The following is a 10,282-nucleotide window of genomic DNA, read 5'->3' on the forward strand; positions in this document are numbered from 1 at the left end:
TGCCACCACCCCAATGACTGTTTTAGTAGCTGGTTTCTGTACCCAGAAAGGTCATGAGCCTGTCCCTTTTATTCACTATCCACTTTTTGTCACCTCTCCCTTTGAATTCATCAAAGAGAGTGACCTGTTGCTTTTCTTTGTGTGTACAGATTCAGATGGCCCCCCTCTACCCATGCCACCAGGTATGTTCAGTGCCCTCTTAGTTTAAGGAACTTCCCATCCAGGAAGAAAAACCACGATAACAGTACTAAACATATATATGTTAAGTATATATTAAGAGTTAAGAGTCAGGCATTTCTCTGAGCTCTTCATACATGTACATTGCTCACCTCATGATGGAGCTGTGTCCCAGAAAGCCCACTGTAAAAACATTGCATGTCAAAAAATGCATTTTCTACACCTAAGCTATTGAACTTCCTGGCTCAGCAACAGCACTCTGAGAGCACCTGCTGTGTATCCTCACTATCTGTGGTTGCCTGGGAGTTCACTGCTGTGGTCCAGCATCTCAAGGGAGGATCATCCCCATATATGACCCCAGGAAAGATCAACATTCAAAATTTGAAGGACAAGTTCTCCTGCATGGAAATCCATAAGTCAAATCTTTATAAGTCAGGGACTCCCTCCAACTCCTTTAATTCACCTTAGGAAGGTATGTTGAGTATTTACATAAACAAACACCTAGAAAGTCAGCAGGGAACTCTTGGATAGCCAGGGGACTTGGGTCAACTCTCAGTGCACTTGACCTCCAATCTCATTTGTCATACCAACACTGTCCCAGTAGACACCCAGATCAGACAAAGCTATAGCAAAGTTGGGGAGACAGTTTGCTCCGGCTACTTCTCATCACCAAGACAATTCTTTAACCCACCCCCATGCTATGTTTTCATGAGAAATATTTAAGGAAGATTAAACAATTTTGATTATTAGATAGATTAATGGAGAACCAAGTTGTACACTATATATATAAGTATATATATATTTACACTATATGTATATGTATATATACATATATATAATCAGATATTAGAAAATTCAGACTAGTAGATAACTATAAATTTTGGAATGACACTGGAAGTGAATGAAAACATACTTTTTATTCATTGCAACATCCAACCAACATCTGCCCAAAACATTGGTAGATATGATGCAAGGGCCCCTGATAAGTGAATCATTTACTCTCCATGGTTGAGGATAAGGGAGATCCAAAGCCGGCCCATAGTAACTCTTCTGGGGATAGCTTTAAGAATGGGTCCCCTTCCTTTTCCTGGGCTCCCAGGACCTCTTCACAATGTCCCTCCAGCAGAGTGGTCAGACATCTGTAGTATTGAGCTGCAAAGAAGACTGGGACTTCCCCTTTGAATGTACCTGGAATGTCCCCGTCAGCTGCGGAGAGCACATAAGCCACAGGTCATTGACAGAAGCACCTCTCATGCCATTTACCTGGAGGAGATTTTGATGCAGGCTGGGTGTCCTGAGACAAGGTCAGCTTATGTGTTGGGGTCGTGATTGAGAGAAGGGCTTAAAGTTTAAAGCCAAAAGGCAATGGTTAAGGTCAAGAATAGTGGATTTTTAAAAATTTCTCCTACTGGAGGACTGAACCCAGGGCCTTGTACTTGCTAGGCAAGCACTCTACCGTCAAGCTAAATCCCCAACTCCAACAGTCGCTATACGCACGAGGGCTTGTCTATATATTGCTCACTTCATGTAAATTGTATAGGTGATAAAGAAATGAAGAAGGAGTCACCTGGTTTTCCATTGCTGTCCCAAAATTTAGTGTTTTAAAACAAACAGATACATGCCATGGTTTTGTGGGTCAGGAATTGGAGCAGGGCTCAACTTTGGGTTCTTATGCTCCTCAGAGTATCAAACTGGGGTCTCCATGTCATTTGCCTGAATGCTGGTTTGGAGAGCTCAAGATATCTTTGCTTACACGATTTGTGCCTTTGTGGGTGCAGCTGGAAAGATGGATCCTTTTCCCTTCCAGAAAGTCTCAGGGCCTCTACATTAGTCTCTTTAGTAAGATGGTGTGAGGCTGTCTGAGTAAGCAGCATTCTCTAAACAGGAAGTAGATATCAATAGTTCCTTAAGACATTGCATAGCTTCTGCTATATCCTATTCTTCAAAGCAGTTGTAGAGCCCACTCGGGTTCAGGGAGGGAGCTTGATGGTGGTAGGAGGCATGTCCAAGTACTGGCTGGTTTTGATCAACCATAGAATCGTACAGAACATTCACTCAGCAGCTTCAGACTCTTCTAAGTTTGCACCAAATACATTGATGTCTCCAAAGAAACCCTTCACCATGCACTGAATTGTAAATGAGACCAAAGATTTCCCCCTGGATGTCATTTTTATCTTCTTTTTCCCCTTCCAGGTTCTCCTCCAGCTTCTCGGGATCCAACAACAGGTAGTCATTTCTTTGCTTGAGATGGTTAACTCCATGTCAGCAGATTCTAGGCAATGTCCATGGATGTAGCTCAAAAGAGCCCCTAGTATATGTGGGTGAGGGGCTGACTCCTCTGCTCCCGCTCTGTAAATGCTGACTGTTTATTAGGAAGACCACATGAGAAAAGATGGCTGTGTGTCTTCCCAAGACAAAGTAGATAGAAGGTCAACAAGATGGCAGAATGTAGCTCTACAGTTCATCAGACCCCTACTCAGCCTGTCTTGTTTAGGCACATCCTAGGGGATGCTCGTAGACACGTGGTTTTCCTCTCTTGCCACATGTGTATCTTGGCTCTGTTGTAACCTATAGATGTGATGAATGGAGTGTGGAATGGTCAATGACACCTGTCATCACACTTGAGGGTAACAGACAGGAGGCTTTTTCAGTTCAAGGCCACCCTTGGCTATATCATGAGACATTGTCACCACAAGAGACTGGGGGATTGGTTCTGTGGTAGAGAGCACTTGCACAACACCCTGGATTTGATCTCAGTTTTCTCCCACCCCAGAATGTGGTTAGTGACAGGAATGTAGAGTTTCTGGGAACATGCACCCAGCATCCATCTTAGACAAGATTAGGAACTTGTGGGTCCCTGGGAGGATAACAAGATGGTCATGGAGGTGAAAAGAAGGGAAATTGAAAAACTCAATAATAGGTATAAGATCAATGAAGTACATTGTGTTGTCAAGATCCTCCAAAGGAACTGGATAATTTTAAGTTATCTACTGCTTTAGACAGCGTTCTGCCTTGTATACCTGTGTAGAGCTGTATCTATTCATGCTAGAATGAAGAAAATGATGAAGGAAGAACTAGATCTTTGTCTTCTTGTTTAACTTTTATAAATCCCCAATTATTCAAGTTCCAGTCTGAATACACTGTGTTACAGGGAACAAACACGATCCAGCGAAGTGACGACAGTGTACTGAAACAAGGTCCCAGTCATAAGCTCCCAACTCTGCTCAATGTCCCTTCTGCTCCCTGCGTCATCAGACTCCACGGTTGTTCTGTAGCCTCTTACTCCAAAACCTCCTCCAAGAGTACCTCTTACACACGGCAGACAGCCTATCTCTCTGTCCTTCCTCCTGCCTTGTCTCTCATAGTATATAGATCCTCATCCTCCTCCCAGAAAACAAAGATTCTGTCCATTTTGGAAAGGAGAGATGCAGTAAGCAGAGAGGATGTTTGCCAACTCCTTGCAGAAATCCTTACACAGTGATGCTTTCGAATCATCGGGATTAGATCAAATGGCTTCCTAAGAGATGCTAAGCTAAATACCAGCTGACCCAGGCCAACTGCCACCTGACCACACTTGACCTTTCTCTCTTGACCACATTGACTATGAGCTGGTCATTCCTAAGATCACTCAATGACACCATGTGGCTTCAACCTGACATCCTTTTTTATGTTCTAGGAGGAAGCAACTCTTGTGGAGGGGTCATTTCCAGTCTCTCTGGCTCATTTTCCAGTCCAAGATACCCAGAAAACTATCCAACAGACATCCAATGTGTTTGGGAGATCCATGTGGAGAAAAACTTCCGCATAGAACTCATGATTCCAAATTTGAAGTAAGAAGATAGTTTTAAAGAGAAAGTTAGCCGGGCGGTGGTGGCGCACACCTTTAATCCCAGCACTCTGTGAGTTCGAGGCCAGCCTGGTCTACAAGAGCTAATTCCAGGACAGGAACCAAAAGCTAAGGAGAAACCCTGTGTCAAAAATTAAAAGAGAGAGAGAGAGAGAGAGAGAGAGAGAGAGAGAGAGAGAGAGAGAGAGAAAGTTAAATTGAGTAAGAATATCAGTTTGTTGACTGTGGCCAAGATATTTCCTTTAGTGAGAAGAAAGCATAGGAGCTAACACACTACAGTGTCTCCAAGTTCAAGTCTTAGTTACTTTTGTGGTGGTATCTGGAAGGTCTCTTCTAGCTAGAAATATGCCTCAGATCATTTGTCAACACATTTGACACATCTCAGCTTTGATGGTTTGCCTTTTGATATTTTTTTTCTAAAAATACTTCCTAAATGCTCAAAACCTTTGACCTTTTAGACTAGGGACCAATATATGTCTTTCAGGCTAGCATCTTTGCTCATCTATATTTTATACAAAAGTTAAGAGATTTTTCCTAAGACACGTGCTAGTCAGCTATTCCAGGCTTGGGCTCTGCATTTTCTAAGTGTTCCCTCTAAGTGGAAGGAAACAGAAGAGCTAGAGCCTCACCTCTGACAGAAGGAGAACAGGTTCCATAGTCACTGTGACCTCTCCATCGCCGTGACATAAAGTGACAGCTGACATTTTAGAACACTGACTGTGTCCAGACCATGAGCTGTATGCTTCTTCTCTGTGTTTGTGCACATGCATACACCTATGAGCATGTGGAGGTCAAAGGTCATTTCAGGTGTCCTGTCTTAGGCATTGTCCACACTGTTCTTCAAGGGAGGTTCTCTCATTGGTGTTGAACTCTTGGAGTGGGCTAAGTCACCACAGTCAGAATTTCCTTATGGGTTCTGGACATTAAAGTCAGGTCTTTCATGTTTCTTGACAAGCACTTTACCAACTAAGCTATCTCTACAGCCCCTGGGCTAGATGCCTCTAGGCTTTGTCATGCTCCAGCCTCATGATAGCCTACAGATGCTCTGTCATCCTCATTGGAGAAGAGGAAAATGAGATCATGGAGAGGAACTAACTTGCCCATTGATCAAACGCGGGTCCGACTGATGTGGAAGCCCCCATTCCTCACTAACAGCTGTCTCCCAGCAAAACCTTCACAAGGCCTTTCTTCTCTCGCATGGCTCATACAATGCTGCAACAGAGCAAGACCATGAGATTCCATGCTAAGCCAGCCCCAGCCAGACACTGGATCATGGTTCAGTCATGACGGTGTCAAGGCTGTCAATTCAGACTTGTTTTAAACCCAAGGAAACAGCAATCACAAATTCCTAAGCCATATTATCTTGGTGGTTGGTCAGAAGCACAATGATTTTAAAACTCATGATGAGGTTGTAAAATAAACTTCATCTACTACCTCAGGCGAAGAAAATAGAGTCCTGATAAAGCCCTTTGGGAAAGCTAAGGAATATTCATGTTCTAGGCTGTCACAGATTGGGGTGTTGATACGGAGGATCCTGGTACTGAGCCACTAATTCCCAGCTTTTGTTCCCCCAGCCTGGAAGATATCCTTGGATGTCCCTACGACTCAATTGAGATCTTCGACGGCCCCAGAATTGCGTCACTCTCCATGGGGAAGTTCTGTGCCCCGTCAGCTGTGGTCTTCTTCTCCTCCTCAGACATCTTGACAGTGGTGTTCCGAAGCGATTATATGACAACAAACACTGGCTTTTATGCTTTTTTCAATGCAATTTCACAAGATGGAAGGAGGTCAGGTAGGAAGACTCGGGTATCTTCGGGGATATAATAGAGATCAAATTCTTATTTGACTCTCCTCTTACAGAGACTGGTTCTGTCCCCCCCCCCCACATACACATATCTCCCCTGCTTCACGAAGGGCTAGATTTTCTCACCATGGGAGCCAGGTAGCAAGTGAAATGTGGACACCCGACACCCCCGGAGATTCCACTTCCCTCTACCTGTTGACCCAGCATGCCCTAAATCATAGACTCACCCCACCCAACTAGAGGCTTCAGGACTCCTTTTAGCCCTGGCCTTGTAGCCAGTCATTCCAGAGCTAGCTTCAGTTTGTATCCTGCAAGGAACACTGCCTGCCACCAGTTGTGGGTTTTTTTTTTTTTTTGATGTTCAGGTTCCCCATTGCAGGAACCCCAATAATTCTTTGAGGCTGCCAGAAAACCAGATAATTAGTAAGTTCCTGTCTGAAGTTTGGTGTGTTTGTCCCTGAGAAAAGAAATTCCTTTCTGGGTGTGTTCTGTGTGTCTTATATGCGTGCTCTCACCAATTCACCCCAAGGGCCTCTGGGATAAACTCTTGCTAGATGCCTTACTTTACAAATGAGGAACAGCTCAGAGAGAGGAAGGGATTGCCAAGGAGGGGGCCGCAGCAGAATGAGATTTTACCCCAATTTCTGTCTTACTCTTCCACCTTTGGGTTTCATATGGAATCAAGACAACCACACAAGGGTTTGTGCTTGCATTTGCCTTGGTCAGGGCACAGCCTGTAGGAGCTACTCCCTACCTAAACCTCCGCATGCTCCAAAGTGAAATCTTCTTCCCTTTAGAAGACAGACTAGTGCTGCGGCTGGCGGGCAGCTCCGGACAGTGCTCAGGACGTGTGGAGGTCCTCCATCAGGGGGCCTGGGGCACTGTGTGTGATGACTTGTGGGACATGAATGAAGCTGAGGTCGTCTGCAGACAGCTGGGGTGTGGTCATGCCATCGCTGCTCCTGGAAGTGCCTACTTTGGCCCAGGCTCGGGAAACATCCTCCTGGACAACATTCAGTGCTCAGGAAAAGAGAACCACTTTGGCCAATGCCCCAGCTCTGCCTGGTTAGACCACAACTGTGGCCACCATGAAGATGCTGGCGTTATCTGCTCAGGTACTGTGCCTCCCATAATGAGTTCCTTAGCCATGAGCAGAATAGGGATGTGACTCTATTGAAAACGGCCATATTGGTTAATTTTCTCATAGCAGTAAACAAAATTCCAGACAAAAGCAACTTATAAATGGAAGAGTTTGTTTTGACTCGTAGTTCAGGTGCAGTCTTCTCTGCCAGAGAATCATGAAAGACGGAGTTTGAGAGAGCTAGTCATATTGTATTGACGCCAGGAAGCAGAGAAAGGTGAATGCTGGCACTGAATTTCCTTCTTTTCATGTATTCTGAGACAACATTTAGAGTGGGTTTCCACCTCAGCAAACTGAATCTAGAAACTTCTTAAACAATCCCAGAGGTTTGTTTTCTAGGTGATCCTAGAACTGGTAAATTGGCAGGAGCAAGGCAGAGAGGAAATGCTGAGTCTGACTGTTCTGCAGACACCCAGGCACACTTGTCTGCACCTTCCCCAGAGGTGAAGCCACTTTCCCAGGAAAAAGCTTGCTTATATAGCATGAAGCCTGTCTGCTTGAGACATGCCCACATTAGAAAAACTAATATTTCTTTGTCTCCACGGAATTTATTTTAAAATGCCTGAACTCATTTGTTTCCTGTTCGTGCAGATGCAGCGGGGACTCCTCCACCCTCAGGTAAGTCCAGCACTGTAAATTCCATCTTTTCAAGGCTGAGACATCTGTGTCCTCACCTATACACTGGCGGACAGTGACCAGAGCAGTGATTTCCGATTCTGTCTGCACATTGGTGCCTCTGCTGTTCCTCAGACTGTCACATCAGAACCTTGAGCGCCACTACTAGTCACCAGCAATAGGCAAGCTCCCAGGTGATTCTGACGTGCAGCAGAAATGAAAACAACAACAACAATAGTATTTCTTTACAATCCCTGCACATTAATCCCCTGTGAGTTGTGTAGCTGGAAAAGATGTATGTACGTACGTGCGTGTGTGCACTTCTAAGCCATGAAACTAAAAGACGGGGTGATGAAAGGGGAGGAAGGATTTTAAAGGAGGTATGAAATAGAGAGAGTAGTGGAACTTGTGTAATAGGAGCGCAGAGGTGGGAAGGAACTGAAGAAAGGAAGAGAACTAAGAGCAAGTGGGGGATGAGGAAGTGCAGCTTGGGAAGGAAATGGACAAAGGCCAAGTACAATGACGCCATGCATGGAGATGCCACGACACAGCCTGCAGCAGTCCCCAGTGATGTTCCTCCTCCCTCAACAGAACCCTTGTCCAGCCTACCCATCCCCATATTGACTATAAGGATTCTGAGTTTTGGCCTCACGGCTTTTGATGCTCAAAGCGTTACCAGTATGATTAAAAAGACAGAGGCGCTTCAGTCAGGTCAGCCCTTGACTTGGTGAACCTAGTGTTCAGGAGAACAGACGTCATGTCTGTCATGACTTGATTTCATGGGCATTGTCTATGATATTTGTTCTGATGACTCTACAGAAAGAAGGGGAACTCTATCCAAGATTAAGGGGAAAGGAGAAACAAGAGTCTCCAAACTATTTGTTAAAACTTGAAAGTAGTAATATGTGTGTTCATTGGCATTTAAGTATAAAATGACTATATAATGCTGACTCTATTCTGGTTTTGTTGGTTTGGATTTTTTTTTGAAACTTCCATTTGTCAATCCCACATACCACAGGGATATCTTGCTTGAAACTTGCTTGAGACCTATAACATACAAACTTGAATGACATTGTGATAACTCATACAAACAGCATTGACGTCTGCCTCTTCTGTTGGACGTGATGGGAAGGAATGGTGGGATAAAGCCCTCCCAAGCAGCTATGTTGTCCCCACTTGAGTTGAGCTGGCTTTCAGGTCCGAGTCTAAAAAGACCATTAAAGAATTATATACATAGTTTAGTGGACTGGAAATAGCTCACTTGGTAGTGTTTACAAATACAAGTACCTAAGTCCTAGCCCCAGAACCCACGTTAAAAAAAACAAACAAACATAGTGCTGTATGCTTATAATACCAACATTGGAGAGGTGAAGATGGGTGGATTCTTGGGATTCTTGAGATTCAATGGCAAGCCAGTGAGGTTAATCAGTGAGTTCTAGGTCAATGAGGACCCTGTCTCAAAAAAACCAAGGTGGGCAGCAGCTGAGCACAATACAAGGCTAGCCACTGTCTACCTCGTCACACATGTGTACATGTGCCTGCACAAACATAAAATGTAGACTAGATGCTACCACATGCCCCATTATACACACACACACACACACACACACACACACAATACACACACGTCTCATTCTCAATCAGTTTTAGAGTCCAGCTGGCCAATCGTTTACATTTTATTCTCCTACATCGCTCTTAGATCTATACCTACATGTACCAGCCAAACTATGACTATCCAGACCAATCAAATCTCTTCCCATTTTATGATTCCCAGTGTAGAATTTGATGTCATTCTGAATTCTGCATCTAGGAACATGCCAAGTGAGTTCCTGAAGATGCCAACCACAAGTCTCTCATCTGCTTTCTCAGAAGGAAGTAAGTCCTGTGGAGGAGTCATTTCAAGTCTCTCGGGATCCTTCTCCAGTCCTTGGTACCCTATGAACTACCCCACTGACACGGAGTGCATCTGGGAGATACATGTGGCTGAGAAGTTCAACATAGAGCTAACAATCCCCAGCCTGAAGTAAGCATCTTTGCCTTTCTCTACTCAATGGCTGGACCAGATTTGAATCTGTGATTACCCAAAAGTAATGCCTTTCCATGGTGGGAAAATCCTTCCACGTTTTAGGTGACCATTGATAGTCTTTACTGGGGGTGTCTTTTCGTTGGCTATCCCACAGTATCCTATTCATTGAGGTAATACCCCTGAACACCCAGACATGGAGACATGGGCGGTCCATTCCTGGAGACCTTGCTCCCGCTCCATCACATAGAAGTTTCTTCCTTCTGCAAGATGCGTATCTGGTCTTCCTCGTTCTCATTGTCTGGTCGTCCTTTCTCAGACACTGTATGAAGTAAGTCAGTAGCTTTTCCCTCCAAGAATTTCTATCAGCTCTCCATGAGGAAATCTTCTCCCACAAATTGAAGGGTTTTATTCATTTCTCCCATCAAGTACCTTGTGCTCCCTGCTTCTTACTCCAACCATCATCCATTTGAAAGCAATCCTATTTAAGGTATATTACATGTAATTATTTACATGCATACATTTTATACATCATATACACAGTTTCCCCTTGGTGTTCACAGATCAGCTCCAAGATCCCCCTCAGCTACCACAGAAGTCTAAATCTTTTATATAAAATATTACAGAATTTGGATATAATCCTTGTAAAATTTTTCCCGTGTACTTTAAATCATC

The 10,282-nt window shown here is 44.2% G+C and overlaps 1 protein-coding gene across 1 annotated transcript in view; it reads left to right on the forward strand.

Moving 5' to 3' along the window:
• Positions 1–9,611, forward strand: part of LOC101989755 (putative DMBT1-like protein) — a 61,365-nt gene extending 51,754 nt beyond the window's left edge. The window contains exons 15-21 of the mRNA XM_013347759.1: positions 150–182; positions 2,371–2,403; positions 3,854–4,007; positions 5,599–5,816; positions 6,626–6,943; positions 7,561–7,587; positions 9,454–9,611. Coding sequence (XP_013203213.1) covers positions 150–182; positions 2,371–2,403; positions 3,854–4,007; positions 5,599–5,816; positions 6,626–6,943; positions 7,561–7,587; positions 9,454–9,611 — 941 coding nt within the window. The remainder of the gene's footprint in view (positions 1–149; positions 183–2,370; positions 2,404–3,853; positions 4,008–5,598; positions 5,817–6,625; positions 6,944–7,560; positions 7,588–9,453) is intronic.
• The last annotated feature ends 671 nt before the right edge of the window (positions 9,612–10,282 follow it).

Source organism: Microtus ochrogaster, chromosome 8 (genome assembly GCF_000317375.1).
Source record: "Microtus ochrogaster isolate Prairie Vole_2 chromosome 8, MicOch1.0, whole genome shotgun sequence".
NCBI lineage: Eukaryota > Metazoa > Chordata > Mammalia > Rodentia > Cricetidae > Microtus > Microtus ochrogaster.